Here is a 20,546-nt window from a genome sequence, read left to right on the forward strand (position 1 = left end):
AAAGAGGCACCGGACCTATTTCTTTCCTCATGCTGATTTCACACCACTTCATATTCATCAATATTTAGTGGAGCAATTGTTGCTTCAAGCCAATGTGAAATTATGTTCAGAGCCATGATACCAGGACAATAAAAACATTCCTGCCCCTCTCCAGTCTCTCCCCTTTTTCCCCCACTCTTTCCTGCTTGCATTTGAAGCACCTAATTTTCCATTCTCTGCTACATCCATATTTGTAAAAATTGGGCAGATGGTTTTGCTGATGAATATGAAGCTGAAGAAAGGTGGTTATTTTTCTTTGTATATTCGCATCTCAGCTCTAGAGAATTACATGCATGGATTCTTCTGAAGATAGATGAGACTCCTTTTTTTAGATATCTCTCTGCCACACCAAATTACAATGCTCGTTTAGATGCTTTCCACACACAGGAGAAAAACTGCACAAATTTGACTCAGTGTATTGAAATGTTCTAGTGAACCTGTGAATCATCTCATTTCTTTTATGTTTTTATGGTCTTAGTTCTCTTAGAAGTACACAATAAACACATACCTAGTAATGAGCAACACAGAGAATGTAAATTGGAAGCCACTTTCAAAAAAACAAGAAAGTGTTCAATGAACTTGAAAAAACTGCTGTTAAGAAGTACTACTTTGCATCACTCATAAATCATCTTTTGAACTCAATTCCGTGAGAAATCACTACATCTCAGTAATCGATGTCACGGATAAAGAAAATCTCCAGTGATGAGTGCCATATTTTATCCTGAGAGACTGAACTCTTCAGGCTTTAAAGCCTGAACCAACTACTAATGGTTAGGCTTCAGAAAAGGAACTCCCCTTTTAGAAAGATTTCTTTTACCTGTCACTGAAATGTTTACGGCAGACCACTGTTGGAAGCAAGGTGCTTGGTGTAATGAACTACTGAGCTGATATCAGATGTTAATGTGCATATTATGGGAAAGTCGCATTAAATTCTTCAGACTTCTTTAAGCTGTGGACTCTGGCATCAGTCATGGTCTGGCATATTCCCTGCTCAGGAGCAGATCTCCCATTTGGGTCAAAGACAGGCCTGACCTGCAGAATTCATTTTGCAGCCCAAATTTCTCGAAATTGAGGGCATTTACATCTATAGCACGGTCTCATGACTCCCATGACAGAGGAATTTATGCAGAAGGATGGCTAAACTGGATCTTAGGCATGTTTGACCCATTTTTGTGATAAGGCAAATTAACTGTCCCTTCACAGCGCAAGCATAGCACATATCAACCTAGTCCTAGAACACACCTAAAATGAAACATTTGGATTTAAAACGATCTCTTTTATTAGTGCGATTGACACGTGGTTCTTTAGGTTTACACCCTTCGAAGGAAAGGGCTCAGCAGAGCTGGAGCAGGGTAACTCATTCAATACCAGCCAAAACACATTTGAGGCCTGACTGCAGGAAGAACCGTTTAAGAAAGTATGTCAAGGTAGTAGTTCTCCCATCTCTTCACTCTGTTAATTGCTACCTTCCATTTGTTTGGGGTCATCTTCTCTATTCCTTCAACAATCAAGTCACTGAAGAGGATACGCCTATAGGAGTGGGTCCTCTCAATAGACCTCAGGGCAAAGTCCTTCCTGTTGTTTATAATAAACCATTTCAAAGAAGACCAGGCAACATCCATAGGATAGAGATAGTTGTAAGACGAAGGCACAACAAGAAGCTCATGGCCATTTGCTCTAGCAACTTCAGGGCAACACTCAATGCTGGACATGTAGATTGCTGGTGGGACTGGCGGCAGAGTTCCCATCTCCAGCTCCTTGCCATCTTTTGCCCCCACCTGCATCGGCTGCGTTTTATCCATCGTCACAATTACACACTTCCCATAGGAGGTGGTCAGAGAATCACACAACTCCTGAAAGATACCGTTCTGCTGATGGATGGGCAGATCACCTCTTAATAGCAGCTTGTACTTCCAGGGCACCCACCCTTGGCTGCTGCCAGCGTGAACAAGTGTCCATACTGGCCAGCGTGGGCTGGCCTCCTTGGCTATTTCTTCTCCTGTTATAAGACTTTCTGGAATATCTGTTTCCCCTAAAAAAATGGTGTTGAATCCGTTAAGCTGCAGTGTCCTCAGAGCTCTTAAATACTGCAGGCACTGCCTCTTTGAAGCAGCGTCAAAGCAACCCCTGTGAATTATGTGCTTCAGAAGCAGATTTGCGAAGCGCTGCATGCTGGCCTCTCGAGGCCCGTGAAGGACGCTTGCAGAGCTCACAATGCACCCGTTGCCCCGGCGCTACCCCGCGGTGTCACACCCAACCCGCGGCAGCACCAGCAGGGACTTCCAGGTGGTTGATCAAAAGGCATCTTGAAAAACCACGGTCCCATCAGGCCGGGCAGGCTGCAACTGTGCAGCTAGCGGCTTCTGGTCAGGACGTTGCTTGTCTTGAACGTCATGGTTCCTTCCCTCACAGCACTGAGTGGGTGCTTGGGCCCTGCGTACGTGTGTGGGCCAGCCAGGCACTGCCAAAAAGGGTCCAGGGGGATGGGGATGTGGAGGAAAGAGCTGCCCAGAGTCAGCATGGAGAGTGAGCCAACACCCGAGCTTTGAGACCAGTGGTAGAAACCATCCCCTCCCTCCTTGGTGAGCGTGTGGCCTCATGGAAGATGTGGCCTTGAAATCCCCTGGATGGAGAAGGGGGCTGAACTCCATCTGCCTGGTTATGGGTGAAGGAGGACCTCTGGACCCCCACACGAGCCTCTCTGACAGGCAGGCCCAATCCCGGCAGTGTGGAAGGTGCTGCCTGCTGCCTGGCGCCCAACAGCACAGCAGCCTGTGCGAGGTCCACCATGCTCAGCCCGCCCAGCTCCAGGCCTTGGAGGGGGGGAATGAATAAGTGACGCCTCAAATGTCACTTCAGGGACATTTTTAGGAGTAACTGGTTTCTAGACTTCCCATAGCTTCCCACTTTGTGCACCCGCTTCTCCATTTTGTGCTGGCCCTACTGATGAACCCCTGAGGAACCTGCGTTAAGCCCGACACCAACACCATCACCCCCTTCTCCTTCAGAGAAACGGAAGGGATTGTGGGGGAAAACCAAAATTGCTCCTGTGGTGTTATGTCAACACACAGGCTGAACTGAAGGTCAGAGCAGAAGGCTGGACAGGTACCACCCTGCTGCCACGGCAAGACAAACAGGGGCACAGGAGCAATGGCAAAGTGAGGGCTGCAGCCGGGCTGAGGAGACGGGAACAGTCAGGGGAAGATGTGTGCGTCTGTGTGTGCATGCGTGTGTGCATGCGTGTGTGCATGCGTGTATGCAGGCGCAGTGAGGGCAGCAAGTGTTCGGCTGGGGAAGGTTGTGGAACAGCAGAAAGCGAAGACTATTTTGATTCATCTGGTTTCTTACCTGTCCCTCCTCCTCCCTGCACATGCACGTGCAGAGTTTTACCGTAGGAACAAGCTTGTCAGTACAAGACTATTAAATTGCTCACACATAGCTGTACCTACGAGGCTGGGAGTGAATGCTGACGTCGTCGTCAGCCTGCCAGGTGGGGCTGAACAGCACAAATGTGTCAGTCTCTGGTGACAGCATGCATTTCCTTGCCCACCTCTGAAATTGAGATACCCCCCAGTCCGCATCATCCCCCATGGAACAATTTTCCTTCCCCCTAACACAGTGGGAAACTCTGTGAAGTCAAAAACTGTGTGAACATGAACATGGCCAGTGGAGTCTAACTCAGCTGTCTGGATGCTCTCCTTGTTGAGACAGATGAGTGATGGGGCACATCATGTTAGCAGTATCACGTGGAGAGCAGAAGTCTGAAAATTTGATATAAGAAGAAGCATATACCCCCAGAAAGAAGCCTATATGGTTTGTTAGCCAGATGCAAAATATGGCAGATTCAGACTGCACAGATGAAGAAAAATCCTTGCGTATGCAGTACATATTCATATGAGAATACAACACAAAATCATATTGACTCATCTCTATTAGCATTTCACACTGTGGTATACCTTTCTCTTTTAATGTTAGCTTTTGTCCTTAATAAATGTATACCAGGAGCATAACCCGACATGAGTAGTCCTACTGGAGTTATTGGATACTTATTAGTTTTGAAAAGTGCATGTTTAGAGGCCTGGTTAGGGCCTGAGGTCCCCCAAAACACTGATTTAGGGATCTCACTGTTCAAGAACTGGATGTAAAGTGTCGAAAGAACTACCTGTAAAGAAATCTTATTCCCTAATTCTTCTTGGTGCCTGTGACAAGCATCCCACCCATGACACCCACTGGAACCACAAATCATATTCCCTTTTACCAAAATTGAAGGTGTCATTTCCTCTTCTCCTCTCCAGAGAGGATTTACTTAATTGTGCATGAGTTGGAGCATGCCATCCTTGAGATAGACACAAAAAGGGCACATTGCTTTTGTTACTCTTACTTTCTAGCTACCTTCTGATTGTGAATGGACAGCAGTAGGGAACAAGTCAGGGGAACAACTGTGGTAGCATCCAGACAGTGTCCCCAGGTACAAAAGTGAGGTAGGGCTTCCCCTCTCCTTCTCCGTCCTCTCCTCCCCCTCCGGGCTTGTCCCTGAGGCGTCCCGGCGGTGCCAGGCTAAGGAGGACTCTAACACTGCCTGCCTCATCCCTCTCAGACCTGTCCCTGTCACCAGTGGCAAGCAGCAGCTCTGTGCTGCTGTCCCCCGCAGGCTGCCCACGGGCTGAAAGACGTGGCGCCCAGCCCGTTTGTGTGCTCTGAGACCGCTCCATGAGCCAACCCAAAGCACAGCAGCTAATTAGTCGGGAGATGGGCTTCAAAAGCACGGTCCTCTTCTGAACTGGGCCACCTGGGTTGGGGCTGCCCAGGAAAATGAGGCTTGATGTTCCTCAGTTTGGACCCCCTCTAGCAAACAGTCCTGAAACCGTTGCTCTATCACTCCAGCTTTTGTGGCTTTGCGGCATCAAGCTGAGTGACAAAGGCAGCCTGCTGCTGTAGGCTGAGCGTTTCTCTGTGCTTTCATGTGCCGATGAAGGGACTTAGCAAGGTGGATGAAGGAGGTGCAAACCAGCCTTTCTGCTTGCGAGGCCTTAGACACGGGCAAGGTCTGTGTCACTGTATTGTGGTGCTGTGCCAGAAGGACATGGTGATGCTCTTATGCCATCAGGTGGCATCACCGTGCCTGCATCTCCGGCTGGCCCTGGCTCCTTCAACCCCCATGAATTGGTCTGAGCCTAACTGGTTATGAAAATACCAATGATAATGCAGTTGATACGCACTGAGATGGGAGGGATGGACTGCTTTCATGTCCTTTTCAGAGTAACTGTTTGAGAAGTGGATTCTCCTCTGTCCCGTTCATATACATATGACATAAACCCACCTGTTAACCTGCTTTAAAAAACAATTATTCACAGTCCCAGCGTCTCAACATCACTTAAAAAACTTGGGCAGCAGACATAAAGCACTGGGCTGAGACACAAAAATACGTACTTTATTTCCCGTGCTACCTTTAGTCTGCTGTGTTACTTTTTGCCTCTTCTCCCTCCCACCCCATGTCTACATAGCCAGTGAGCACTTTGGGGCAGGGACCTTTCCTCCTTTTGTAATTTTAGACTTCTGCCATTCCCTAGCAAGGCCATGCAGCGCAAAATCTCTGGGCATAGCCCCTGCCTCACAAGTGCATTTGGGATTTGGGAGAAGGCACTTCCGATCGCTCTCTTATCCTTCAGCCATGGCACCGGAGTCTCCTGCTCTTGCCCTGCTGCCCTACCAGCAAGACCTGCCTCTGGCAGTAAGGCAGTGCCCTGAAGGTTGGGGCTTGGGCATCGGCGCTGGGACCAGCCGTCTTCCTCCACCGCCCCCAGCACACCCAGCCATTGCACCCAGCACCCACGCACAGGGCACCGGCCGGGGGTGGTACCTGCCCCCCAGGTGTCTGCGGGTGGGAGGGGTTGGGTTCAGTGGCACGTGGAGCATTTCACAGGGGTGCCCAGGCTCAGCGGCCTCCTGCTTCCCCCGGGAAGGAGGTGGGAGGCCTGGCCTCTGCCTGCTGCCAGCTCCCCCATCACTGCCTGGGTACACAAGTGGAGGCTAAGCAGTGACCCCCACCCCCCCATGCACTTTTTTGGTGCTTCCATTGTACCACTTAGCCAAATAACAAATTTACCAATTACCGATGAACAAAGTTCCTATTAATGAAGCAATTAGGATACCAATTATCAGTTACATGCTAATTACCCATTTCAGTAGTAATTATGTTATTACTGTGATTACCAGTCACCACATTCTATATGCAAGCTAAAAATAATCACAAACCCTTTATTTTAAAATGCCAAATAAAAACATAATGAAATACGGAACATAATGAAATACACATAAACATGAGGCATGATGTTAGGCAAACAGTGGATGTTTTTACTGCCGTATTATATTACATGTAGCAGCTAAAATTAAGTTGCTAATTTTGAAATTTAACATTTTATTTTTATCTAAATAAAATGTTTTGTAAGTTTGATTTTTTTTTCCCAAAGCCAACATTGAGAACATTATGCTACAAGAAATTTGGTTCTCTTCCAGTCTTACATGGAGTGAGAAAAATTAGGATTCCTTTTCTAATAAATACCATGCCCAATTTAAATAATCTATTTTCTCTCCTAGCTGTCTGATAAAGTCCTGAACACTAGCTAAAGTCGCATGCCAAAGTAGTATTTCTGTTGTCAAATGAGACTTTCCAGAAGTGTGTAATTTTAACTCTTGATCCGTGATGGAACCAGTAAGAGAAGCACTTGCCAAAATCAAAGACGGTCTCAGGGTGGAAACACAGAAAAAGGTGGAAACTTCAGAAAATAAATTAAGCCAATATCTGAAGTAACAGCCCTAAACTTCTTAGAACAGAGCTAGTACACCTGCTGGTGGTTTCCCACAAAGACCGGCGAAGCACCTTGTGAAAATTGATGAAATTTGGGTTTGAGCATTAGGGATTCTCTGCCAAGGTTGAGCTTAGCAGCCTTGCCCTTGGTGGCATGACAGTTATCACTTCTGCCCAAGTACGGCCACTATTTCAGGTAGAAATACTTGGCCATCTATTGCCTTGGACTCTGTAGGAAGGGGATATCTTTAGGAGTTGAAGCTCATTATCAGATGTGGTGGAAACTGTTATGTACACACATGTGCATCTCCCTGAGGTGGGGAAGAAAAAAGAGAAGGGAAAGTTTCAAGGCCAAGGGATTGGCATAGAGCTGATGGGTGTGCCTGGGTCTGGGAAGGGGACAGAGCCATTAGGTCCGTTACCTGAGTGGCTGAGGTCTGATTTTAGCTCTCAATACACGGTGTAGAGCCCCCGCTGCACAGTGAGCACAGGGAGAGGAAGGGCTCACCTCACCCCCACCCCAGACTGCCCACAAGGGCTGATTACCCGTAAGGGTGTCAGCAGGAGCGGGCTTGTTCCAGAGTGGACGCCGAAGGGGATATCAGTAGACTTCTGTCATACATCAGCAGTGAATTAGTTTTCAGAATCTGGGTTTGCAGGGAGGCAAAGAGCACGTCCCGCGGCTGTGGAGTTCATGCTCCGGCCTGGCGCTTCCCTTGCATCAGCCCATCCAGAAAAACAGCAGCAGCCACTGCTGCAGGAGGTGAAATTTCACCGCACAGAACCTGGCGAGGGTGATGGGGCTCTGAAACCCGTATCTAACACTCACGATGGAGAGAGAGATTTGACTCTGCTTCCTGACACTGTTACGTGACTGGAAAAATTGATAAACTGGGTCTGCAAACCAGGAGGAATTGTCACTACTGCTAGAAGTCAGGCTAAAGTCTCCTCTCAATGCTGGCACTGGGCAGAAATTGATCCTTCTCCAAAATGGATGGTGATACTCACCACCTTCTGGAAAACACCCACATTGGGTAGAAGGAACAAACCTGGAACTGCAAATGTTTTTTCTACCTTCAAAACACCTCTCATTTTTCAGATCTGAATAGCTGAGCTGCAGCAATGGGAGCGTGGCTACGGAGTGCAGTCAGGAGCAGTGAGCATAAATAGTGGATCCTGGCTCAAACTGAGCAGTTGTTAAACCAGACACGGTAATGAAGCCATTAACTAACTCAACTGCCTAATTGGCCTCTGCTGAAGACAGTGTCTGGGGAATATGCACCTGTCCAAAAAAGGAGATGTCTGTGTTGGAAAACCGAATCTCTGGAATTCAAGGAAGAAGTGCGGAAAGCCAAGAGAGCAGTGTGGATTTCATCTTGGCTATCAGCTGCAAGTATCAGCCTTGGAACATGTCTTATGAGATCAGGGTGTGGAAATTCCCTTTAAGGATATGGCCCACATGAAGTAAATAATTTCCAGGCAGTTGGCTTGTTCCAAACAGTGGCAAAACCCTGTAATAATAACACTATATCATGGCAGCAAAGGATACATTAAAAAAAAAAAAAAAGGAGAACGGAATAGCAGTAGCAAAACATGAAGCTACAGATGGAGTAAAAACCTGTTTAAGAAAAGTTAGGAAGGAATGTTTCCTAGGGTACAAAATGAGAACTTTTTTCCTATCGGTAACAAAAAGCAAACACACAGAGCAACATAAAGGAGACTAAGTGGAACTAGCAACACCCAGCCCACAGGCATACAATTTTATAGGATTTCATAGTATTTTTGCTTCTATAGCAAAATGCCTTAAAGTTCTCAGAGTATCTGCACCACCAGTTTCCAATCATTCTGATTTTTTCCGTGAATGTGTGGACCAAGTATAGCAAGCTGAATCCCACTGCCAATGTTTGCCTCGCCATAGCTGCCTGTCCCGGACCCCTGTATGCCAGGGCTCTATAGGACATGGATTGAACACCTCTGAGCCATGTGGTGGGCAAACACCTCCTTCTTGTGTCTGCTGAGGCTTGGTGGCCTGCAGAAGACACCCTAAAAATACCATGGCACCCCTCTGCTTACTGTCTACTACCCAAGGAAGCAGCAGGGGCTGAGGGCTCGGTGGGATTTCGTGATGAGGGGGTTAGCGCTAAACACTGCAGGAATTTGTCGGGGATTATTGACACAACAGTGGCACAACCGTGAGGGCTACAGGTGGGGCTTGTCAGCCCCAATGCTGTCCAGGTGGGCCCTGGGAGGGACCCTGGAGAGATGTCAGGATGTCTTGGCCCTCCTCATTGTCCTGGGCTTTGGTAAAGGGCTGACATGCAGGAAGAGAGCTGCTGAGAAATGCACGACCACTGTCAAAAACCTGCTGCAGACCAACCCTGCCAAGCGAGCAAACAAGTTCAAATCTCACATGTGCCTTCAGATCCTTGAAATAACCTTCCCTCCAGAAGGGCCGGACGTGGGTCAGCTTGCCTCCACTGCTGAGTGCCCGGCGTGGCGGTGAGGGTGGACGCAGAGACTTGTTGCGGCTCTTTCTGCTCGCAGAGTGCGCACCCAATGGGTTCACTGGCAGCTCCGACCCCCCAAATAAATAAACAAATAAATAATAACAGCAAACAGGCACACCGACAGTGCCCCAGCTGGAAACATACTGGCCCTGCTTGAAGCAACAGCATGCAAAGGAAGGTCTTCCATTCTCCTGAGAGGTAAGCTATAAAATCACACAATAGAAACAGCCATGAAAGAGCTAGACCAGTAAGGACTTGATTTCCAGCCTCTTCTCCAAAGGCCTGGGGCTGAAATAACACAGGTTGCACTGGGGTACCTTCACAGCTGCACGTGGGAAGCTTGCACAAGACCGGTCTGCATCTGTCCTGGCACAGCTCCTCATTTCTTGCTTTCATGAATGAAAATATCCCTGTTTAGGCTCCTTATCCACAACAGAATGACAATAAAAAGAAACCATGTTCATACATTCCTCAGAGCTGCATCTGTGCTCAGCGCCTCAGCCCCAGGGTTGTTTTTGCTGTCCTGCCTTTGCAGCTCCAGTAAGGCAGTGCTGTTGATAATAACAAAAGTGTTTTTGCTCTCCTTTCCTGGAAGCTCCACCTTGCTTCTCTGAGAGTTAAGCTTCCCAGAATAGAGATAGTCAATGTAGTTTTCAGGCTTGCTGGAAACAATATTGCTGAGCATCATGACAAAAAGAAGAAAGCCGAAAAACCCAACGATGATGAGGATGTAAAATGAGGCCATTATCTCCTCTTGCATCTCCAAGGCTGGGTTGCTGAAATTATTGAACCGAAGGGTCTTCTTTTGTTCCACAAACATGTGAAGTGAATTCGGCATGACCAAACTGCCGTTTGTGTGGTTGCTGAAAGCCATCTCACGCTTCCACTCTGGCTGCAGAAGCTAAGCAAAACAAAGCAAAACAAAAGAGCCAACTTAGCTGGTTAACGCACACCTGTCCTTTCGTGTCTTCTAGTTCAGGTCCGTCCCACTGTTTCCTCTCCTCCGCTGTGTAGCTAACTGCACGCGGCTATCCTCTAGCTGCACGTCTTGCATGCAGAGAGCCATGGTGAAAATCAGTGGCAAGTCAGCGCAAGAATTCAGAGAATCAAAAGCCGTTGCTCTCTGCATGAAAGATGTGCGGGTACATGCACGGACACGTACTATCCTTTAGGCTGACTTTGTTTTGCTGGTGACGTAGCGTCAAAATCAGGAGATGGGAATAATGCTGCCAGTTCCAGCGACTATCTCAATGGAAACAGGATGACTCGTTTTTAGGTACCAGCATAATTCAAACAATAACACCGCTAAGGGGAGAGGAGAACAATACTGGTACTGTAGCCCTGGCTCTGGAGTTGAAGGGCCATTCATGCTAAATCATCCACAACAAAACCTGCTGAATTGAAAAAGAGCTGTGGGAGGAACTAAATGAATCCAAACTGATGTAAGTTTGTTATCTAGCTGAGAAGGAGACTTGAGAGAAATTATTTTCTGTCAAATTATGGTTCTTGAGGTTGTCTTATTTTTCTTTATGAGCTTTTTTCAAAGTCATTTTTAGCACAAGAGAAACTTAAATCATTGCCTCTAAGCAAACCATGAAATCCTTCCATTCTGAAAAATCTCAAAAAGTTTTGACTCCATCTCCCAATCCCACATCCAAAAAATAAGCTTTTTCTTTTGGCAGCAACAATTTTCCAATTTTGATACAAAACTATGTGTAATTTTTCGTTCTCTGAAATCCCCTTCTTTGGGAAGTATGTGATAATCTTAGAAAAGCTTTGTGCAAATCTGCCCATGAAGTCTTGCCCAGCTGTAAATAGAAGCCAAGAGTTTCATCCCAAAGGTACAACTTTTGCTCATTTAAAGTCATTCACATTCCTTGTTGCAGCTTTCCTTGCTTTTCAGCCAGCGCTGATTAACCTGTGTAGCTCTCCTGTTGCAAAGGGTCTGTACAAACTGAGGCTGCAAACTCACGTATTGCAGCGAGAGCTCTGGTGATTTACAGTACCTAAGGATTTGACCGCTCCCTTAAATCCCATACAAGAAACCATTTAAAGAGCTAGATATGAATAACAGAATAAAAAGCTCTGAAAAATTTCTGATGGAGACTAGAGAAAGCTCCCTGAGAAAGCTCCCTCAGAGCAGCTCTGCCTGCCAGTCACCCCAGAGACATTTGGCAGTAGTAAAATGAGGGTTTCCCTTGGAAAAGATAGCAGCCTGAACCCCAGGTCAGGGCAGCCAGCATCCCCAGCTGGCAGCCTCCTTCCCTTTCTCATCCTGCTTGCAGGCACGGCTGGCAGGAGATGTTTTATCTTCCCTCCTCGTGCCTCACACTGAGATGTTCGCTACTCCTGATTCAGGGAAGTCAGGCATTTCCTCTCCGGTCCGGCTAGGATGAGCCCATCACCAGACCACTGAAGTGCCGGTGGGGTGTCTGAAATTGCCTGAACATCCTGGATGATTAAGGTTAGCTATTCCTGGTTAGGTTTCCTCCTTCTTGCAACTATTACCTTTTAATGAATGTGTTTACCCTGCTGGCTGGGTTGTGACTGGTCTGCCTGGAATCTATTAATAGCCAAATAACCACGACGGGCAGCTGCGTGAGTCAAGTGCAGAGCTTCTGCAGGACCCATTCGCAGAGGTGTGCGGGGATTTACAACGGGAACTGGAGGTGTACCGGGGGAATATAATGAATTGCAGCAACAGTGGGTGTGTGGGACCATGTGGTTCAGCTAAAGTATAGCTTTTAGCTAACCAGGATTTTATGGTCTATTCAGAAAAATAGAAAGGCAAGATTCCTTCCAGATTCCAAGCCAGATACAAGTAAACTGCCCACAGATTACAAAACTCCTCTCCGCCCCAGCCCAATCTGGCGACATCTACTTGTCTGCAGTAGAAATCAGTGATCACAATACTCCGCAGAAGTGAAATCTGCCTGGGTGTTCCACTTTCAGAGGGCACAATGTGAAAAACGTGATCTATACCTTGGCTGAACACTAGGGGAAAGTTTTCTTCTGGAAAAGATTTACTGAAGCTAAATTGACTTTCTGATAACAAGATTTTCTCTGTTGCTCCCCAAACCCACATTTCCCTTCCCTGCCTTTCCAGCCTATTCTGCTATACTGGCTGCCCTGGGTCTTGTGGTTAATGCCATGATGCCACAACACATTGTGGAGGACCAAAGTTCAGAGATATACCGGTGGTCCTTACTCTTCTTGATAGATGGACTTCCCAACTTTCTGCAATCCCAATGCAAAAAACCCCAAACAAGCCACTGTCTGCCCACCCCCAGACTCTCCTGTACCTGGTTGCCACAACTATACTCATTTGCTATTATATAAAAGTAAGGCTAAGCTTTGAATGCTCTTACCCCTGTTTATTACTTCCAGTGCCTACCTCTGCCTGCATTTTGCTGAGGGACTTCTTCTGCACTTGTTGTATTGCTTTATGGGTCACCTCAAACTCTTCTCCAGACCCTTAGAGACAGGACAGCAGCTAGATGGACCGTCCCTTTCACGTTTGGGAAGATGATGTGTGGTTGGGAACCACGGCTCCACGCTGCCCTTTGGAGTCTCTTGGCATGGGCTCCCCAGCTCCTGCCACCACTGGAGTGGGGCTGATCCCTTAGTGATGTGTGCAAATTGTCGGGTTTTTAAAATTTAATACAAAATCACAGTGTTTTGACTCACGGTTCCTCAGACTGCTTTCTAAAGAATACAGTGCTTTCTGCTCTAGAACAGTGAAACTAGATGTTGGACTGGCACTTAAAATATCTGCAAGTGTGGCTATCGCTGAGCCATGTGCCACTTCACTGCAGTAAAATCTGCCTGTACAGAAAACATTTGGGAGGGGAATATGCATTTATGCATTTCTAACAGTTTTCCCTCCCATACAAAATACAACAGAAAAACAACACGACAGGTACCAATCCCCAGAATACAATAATGAGAGGCTTGAGGCAAATGACATAACAAACCGAAAGGGCAGAGTATCGCCCTTAACTATCGCCCATAACTGTTAACTTCAGTGGTTGCCTCATTCTCCTTAGGTCAGGCACACCGCACACTGGGGATTTTTAACCGACAGGCTGGGGGGGCCAAGCACAAGGGCGATGCCACTGAAAGGGAGAACGTGAGTATCCGCCCCAAAATGAGAAAGAAGTCGTCTAGGGTAGGATCTGCCTCTAGTGGCAAATAAGGGAAGAATTAGTAGCTGCTGTTGTGCCACACAGGCCTCTAGGAGAGAGAAAACAGGCTTCAGATGGTTTTGTACAAATAAGGCTGTGTGTCATTTGTCTGTGTATACATGCACTCTCACTCCCCCCCCCACCCCCCTAGACAATGCTGGAAAGATACTGGGACGCCACATCAGCACTCCTGCAGGCTTCAAACATCTGTATTGCTACTTTTTCCCCATCATCATATTAGATACACAGGTTAGAAATCAGCCTTTTTTCCCATGGTGGGACTCATCCCCTTTCTACCCACTCCCCTCTCCACTGCTTTTCCACAACCTAAGGATCGTTTTTTCATTTTGACCATTTTCTGCGTATGTGCAAAGGTGTGTCCCACACATATCAACTAGAAAAGATAGACATCACTATCACCTGCCTTGCAAGCAAGCGTAAGTCCATGCAGACAAATGCACATACACACAGATATATGTGCATATACTTCTCCTCTCCCTACACACACAAACACACGCTAAAATATAAAAACACCCACAGAGCTACATGTATAAAGCCATATCTAGCTAACCTAAAAAAAAAAAATTACTAGTAGCTTTAGCATTAAACAGAGCTGATTTTCAGAGAACAGCACTTCAGGAGAAAAAAGATCCAGTAAATGTATCCAAAGTAATGGAAAATTTGAAATGAAAATTTAAACCGGTGCCTACTTATCACTATGTAGAGGAAGTTTCAGACACCCCAGGCTCCATAACAGCAGCTATGAAATGCTGTACCTATTCAAACGGCTTACTTACATGCAGACCTGGCTCTGTCCTGGGAGCAGCACCTCTTTCAGCTGTCAGGCTTGCTCCCAGCTGACCAGTGCATTTAACTATTTAAGGAGCATAGGAGAGGAGTGGCCTCTGCTTCTCGCCTCTAACAAGTAATCACAGGCACATTAGGCATGAGGGAGTGTCAGCAAAGCAATGTGGTAACAGGATACTACGGGCCTGCGAGGCGCGTACTACATGGGGGCTCCAGGCGAGTGGCCATGTATGTTCCCTTATCATGCAGGGGATGAGAATAACATGGATGAGGACTCAGTTGCTCCAATACTGGGCAAATTAAAGCATAAAGGCTGCTCTGGGCAGGTGGGTCCTCACTGCAGGACAGAGACGGTGTAAGAGCAGATTGGGGGCCTGGGGTGATTTTTGGTTATTCATCACATATCTGTCACTTTTGAAGTCAGCGGCTCTCAGAAGTGGGAAAGAAAATAACAGTGTCCTACTGCCCCCCCGATACATTTGGCTGATGCCACCTCGTCACGCCAGAGGAAAGAGGCTACGCAGTTGTGCCTCCTCGTTCAGTGCACACCTACACCCCTGCTGGTCCTGCTTTACCCTTCTGGTGAAAGGATGGGGAAAGAAAGTAGCCAGGAGCAGGAAGGAGGATGCTGGATGAAGCAACCTTGCTATCTTCCATCTTGCATCCTCCTGCCCCAACCTCTTATATCCTGTTCTGCCAGCTGGGCATGGGTGTTTTATTCCATTCATACACCCTCTCCATGGCAAAACAGCACGAGTTACACCCCTTCACAGTCAAGTCCCTTCCAGGATCAACACATAACACCAGCCGTGGCTTGCAACATCTCTAGTTTAACTCAGACTTTGCCATGGGACCCACAGATGGCTGCTGGCGTAGGCTTACTTTGTGCAACCAGAACAACTGAAGGCAGCTGAGGGAGGAGGAGAGTTCGTGCTAAAGCCGGCTGGTTTTCCTTCCGTGGAAAGCAGGAGGGAGGAGGACTGTTAAAGGCGAGGGAAGCAGGCCCCATACCAGCAGGGTATGTCTGCCTTCGGGAAGCAGCAGCAGGTATTGCTATTAAATTGCGGTCAGACAGATACATAAATCTTGCTGTGGGAGTCGGTTCAAACTACTCATTTTTTCACGTCTAAATCTTCTCTGGATAACACACAGTGCTTTGAAAGTATCAGCAGCTTGTTAGGCAAGCTGCACCTTTGGCTAACAAACTCAGAAATAGGAAGAAAATCAGAAGCAGGGAGCTACTGGTTGGAGGAAAGGAGACCTGAGGGCTCCCAGGCAGCAAAGCCGACGGGGAAAGAGAGGTTGGGATAAACTCCCTATGTGCCTTCCCCCATTCATGTATAACCCCCCTGCTGCCAGACTGCCAGAGCTGTTTTACAGCTGAACCCCAACTCTTGGAGCAAAATGTGGAGTATTACTGGTCTAAAGCCACCATCCCTCCAAGGGCCAAAACCCAGAGGAGAGCACGAAACGCCAGCAGGACTGTCTGTCTGTCCTGCACCGGGCAGAGCCGGAGACCCGGGCTGGCGTGAAAGTGCCGGCAGGACGCGGTGCAGTGCTGGGTGGAGATGCCGGCGAGGGCCAGGGAGTGGCGTAGCTGTAGCTGGGACAGCGCGGCCCTACAGCAGGGCTAATTAGCCAGCTTCTCTGCAGGGCTCATCAGATTAGACCCAGCACTATACTGAAGTTGCTGTTTTGTTTCCAGTTTTGGAGGAAGCATGGTCAGGGCTAGAGAAAGGTGAGCCTCACACCTTGTCCTTTGGCCCCATCAAGTATAACTCCTTTGTGGCTCCTGTCCCCACCCCTCTACCTAGCTAGAGTGTGGAGATGGAAAACCCACCTGTTTTCATACCTCTTCCCTAGATTTGATGGTCCTTTTTCTTGGGAAAAAAACCAAATGCAAACGTAAAAGTATAAACACTGACAACAAACCCATTGGTGATGATGGCCATCTGGTCACCTGCACAACGTGGGAGTATGAGCGACACAGGTTCCAGCATACACCAAAGGTGGGATTTGTTTCACTGCCTGGGACTCTATGGGGAGCTTCCCTACTCAATGGGGAGAGACAGATAGCCCCGAAGGGTGATGAGTCCATCTCTCAGCACAACGTGCCCTCAAGAGGAGCTTGCTTTCTAATGACTGTGATTAGTGTCAGCCTCTAACCTGACAATAGTAAAAGTGATGTGAGACGGACTCCCCCCTCAGTCACACTAAGGCAAAAGATGTAGGATTCCTACTTGTCCTTCCCAAGGCAGGACAGCAAGGATCCCGCGTCACCCAGAGGAAGCATCCAGATACCATTCCTGATAAAGAGAACGAAGGAGCTGGGGTAGCACAAGATGTCCAGGTGAGGAGGGAGGGTGGAAATTATGGGAGTGTGTCACAGAACTGGATCCCATTGCAGTGCAGATGGAGAGAGGCATGCAGGCACAGCCATGTCCCTTGACCAGGAACAAGCACTCAGCACCTGCCTAATGGTGACAGCCTCCTTCCTCCACCCACAGCCCTGGAAGTCTGTGCCAGTGCCAGGTGGCACCTTTCTTTTAAAAAGGAATGAAAGATGAGGGAACAGATCTGGAGCACAAACATAACAGCAAGGCCAGAAGAAGTAATTCTGACAGTCCTCCAGTGAAGACATACGGACCCAGAATAAGCTTGGAAGTTTCCATCAGCTTTATAGGAGATAGGCCAGGGCACATTAGCTGAGGATCTGATTCTCTTACTACTGAAGTTTCATTTTTTTAAAAAGATAACATAAGGAAACAATACACATCCGCAAGGCTATTTTAGTCATATTTTTTCACAAATGTTGGATTTTAGAGTGTTGCCAACTCTGTAGTGAGAATCAAAGTCCTGGAGGGGGGGTGTAGGGTCTAGTGGAAATTGAACTAGTCTCTGTGCACGCCTGGTTCCAGAGCCAAGGACACCTGGAAGCATGTGCAGGACATGACCAAGACAGGCAGATATGTATTTATGGGAGGGAATGAGCCAGGAACGGAAGATTCATCTTGCTATTGAAGCACCTGGACAAGCCCAGATGGTAGCTTCAGCCTTGAAGCATTTCCCATGCACACTTTCCTCTGCCGCATGCTAGCTTGTTTTCCATGCTCTCACCCCTGTGGGATATAAACTGGATTATGTCTTCAAGCCATCTTTCCTGTTGAGCCAGGGCGACCTGCCTGCCTCAGAGGAAGTGGGATGAAGGAATGTCTGGATCTAAGATGAGCGGCGGAGCATTCCTCACGTGGCCAAGTCCTGCAAACAGACCACACCGGTCATCGGGGACAGTGGGGTACTGAGGACCTCAACCCCGTGTGGTTCCTTGCACACTAGCCCTGTGACTTCCTCAAAAAAAATCTAGGTCATGCCCTGACAGGCATTTACTCCAGGAATGAACCAGCCCCAAGACAGGAACGCTGAGGGGTGCCCCTTCCCCAGCAATCCTCCTGGGGGTCTCAGGACCTCCCAAGGTGTCTCAGAGGCAGGCCTGGCTTGCCCACAAGGCAGGGGCACAATGCCCAGGAGGCTGGCACCCTGCTGCAGCACCGACAGGAGACCTGCTCTGCGGGGAACTGGAGGAGCCAGCACTGGAGGAGAAATACATTGAGTTTGCAGAGAGTTAGGCAAGAGGTGGGGAGGATTTGTTACACTACTGAGCTATTTTATGCAGAAAACCCCTTTCTAGGATCCTGGTTGGGCAGGGCGATAATCTGCCGTGTCCTTCTCCCAGCTTCCTCTTGGTGGTGGCTGAGTCATCTTGGCTTCCTAGAAGAGGCTGAGAAGGGGCACTCACTGGCGGTGGCTGCGGGTGAGGGCTGCAGGTGATGGCCCCAGCGCAAGGCAGCGCACGTTGCCTCTCGCGCAGGTCAGACCATGTCACGAATCGCATTGCCCAAGTTTCTGTGGCTGAGAATGAGCCAGAGCTTTCATTTTGCTGTTGCAATAACAGGCCTTGGGCTAGTCCTGGTTATCTGGTGACCTGTTTCTCTCTCTCCATGCTCAAGTGTAGGTGTGAGAAAAAGCTCGTCTGAATCCTTGAGTATTTATGCAAAACACTATTGCAGTCCTGATCGTACACTGGGGCTAAGTGGAAACAGCATGGTGCTGGCACGTCTGCTCAGGGGTCTCTGCTCCGAGCCCATGCACTGCACTGCAGTCACGTGGCTCGCTCCTTCTTAACTGTTTTTTCCTGCAGGACCTTTAGATATTCCCAATACTCCTCCTCAGCAAGAGGGGCGAACCCTGAATAGCTACTTGCACATTGAATACATCCAATGAAAGAAAAGAGCTTCTGCCTTCTGTGAGAATTGCACTGTGAGTCAGATGGCAAAAATGATGTTATTAGACATTGTATTATGAGTGATTCTGATGATAAAAGTCTCAGGCTGTTAAGTTTAGGCTCTTTGTGTCTTTCTTCCTTTTTATTAGCTTTTCCAACATTTATTGGCTGACCCTTCTAAATGCATTTACCATTCTCAGTACTCCAGTGTAACAGACCTCCACAGCTTTTGCTGCTCTCCCACTATTCTCAGACTCTCCCTTTGCCAGGAAATTTCATTTTCTAATGCTGTCTGGGTACTGCTGTGACCCCGCATCACCGGGAGGCAGCTGTGGCTGCCAGCACTGCCGGGACCCGTCCTCTCGCAACAGAGTGCGCTTCAAAGGCATTGCCAAGCACTGCAGACGCATCCGTGCTTCATCCCTTGATTCATGTCACGTGCGGGCTCTGCGCAGATGTAACTGCTTCAGGAGTTGGTTGTCTCAGAGCCACATCCAGGTTTTGCCGCTTGTGACTCACCTACTGACAGTGAAGTTCTGGATATTGCCCTTTAATTGTACCCGGGAAGCAAAAAAGATTCACATTTATTGTGGTCTGATGTTCACGTTTTTGGCTCCCGTCCAAAACACATGGTAATACGATTTGAGTAGCATCACCTTCAGGACAGCAATAAAAGCACTTGCCACTCCCATCCTGTGCTTCACATCCTGTTTCCACCACAGGCTACACATTAAGGAGCTCTTGCCGAGGACAACATCACCCTGGGACAGCCTGGGCCAGCCCTCCGGCAGCGGCTGCTGGCTGACGGTGACAGCAGGGGACGAGCGGTGCCCTCCCCGCAGGAGGAGGCGAGCTGGAGCAGGAAAACCAAGCACAGCGGGACACTGAAGTCCGGCACCATCTGTGATGGATGCTGATAATATCCGTGAAACTTCGCAAAGACCTTTTTTCCCCCCGTGTTTCACTCCTGATTGCAGTCAGCCATCAGGGTGGGTGGAAGAGGAGGCACAGAGAGGGCTTACAGCGTTGGAAGAGAAGTCGTGTCTGCTGCCCTGTGGCTGCAGCCACCGGCAGAGATGCAGCTGTGGCGGGGTGGTTACCCTTCAGGGCAGCGTTATTTCTGGACCATCGCTGTGATGAGCTTCTCAGACACCGACCTTGAGTTGGACATTTCTAAAACCACAGGCTAGGCAGCTGGGAAGAGCCGTCTGGGATCTGCCCATAAGGTCCCAAAAATGGAAGAAGGAGATGTCAGCAGAGGAGGAGTATTTGTGTAGGGCCATGTTCTAGGGAGGCACCTGGGTCCGGCCACACATGACGGCAGCAGGCCAGGCAGTTTGACAGGTTGCCCCATGTTGTCCCCGCCACTGTAATTGCCTGTTTCCTCATCCCCCTCCCCTGAAGATTTCCAGATAAAATGTGTTAGCCTGAACCACCTGCACTGGGGTTTAACGTGTTTCCTCAGAGCAGGCCAGGAGCTGGCCACCAACTGGTACACACTGGTCTGGCCCTGCAGTAGATGCGGGCTTGGCCTCCTTGTTGAATGGAAACTGTAACGTGGAATAAAACCACAAACACATCTGATAAACACATCAGGTTGCAACATCCCTCTTCTCCTTTTTTAAAACTTCACAGACTACTTAATTCTCTGCAAATCCCCAAAAGCGCCAACCGCTCCTGTGGATAAATAAAGAGGAGAACCCGGACGCAGGGTAATGCACCGCCTGTGTCGTTTCCCACCGAAGGAAGTTCAGGAGGGAAGAGGAAAGCTGCATGGAGCTGGAGGAAGGAAGGAAGAGCTGGTACCACCAGTGCAGCTGTGGTGCCCCTGGTACCCCAGGTCCTGGGTATCTTAGTGGGAGAGCTGGGAAGCAGGTCTGGGGTTTTGGCATGGCTGCTGGCCCCTGTGAGCAGCTACT

At 48.4% G+C, this 20,546-nt stretch overlaps 1 protein-coding gene across 1 annotated transcript; it reads right to left on the reverse strand.

Annotated features, from left to right (window-relative positions):
* Positions 1-1,448: 1,448 nt before the first annotated feature.
* C1H21orf140 (chromosome 1 C21orf140 homolog) lies at positions 1,449-2,210 on the reverse strand. The gene has a single exon (XM_075174553.1). It carries the CDS (start codon positions 2,208-2,210, stop codon positions 1,449-1,451), a length of 762 nt encoding a protein of 253 aa, XP_075030654.1.
* Between the last annotated feature and the right edge of the window lie 18,336 nt (positions 2,211-20,546).

Source organism: Calonectris borealis, chromosome 1, assembly GCF_964195595.1.
Source record: "Calonectris borealis chromosome 1, bCalBor7.hap1.2, whole genome shotgun sequence".
In the NCBI taxonomy this organism is placed as follows: Eukaryota; Metazoa; Chordata; class Aves; order Procellariiformes; family Procellariidae; genus Calonectris; species Calonectris borealis.

What these genes read in the sequence shown, in the direction of transcription:
- C1H21orf140 (XM_075174553.1), bottom strand. Translation starts at nt 2,210, where the DNA reads ATGCAGCGCTTCGCAAATCTGCTTCTGAAGCACATAATTCACAGGGGT.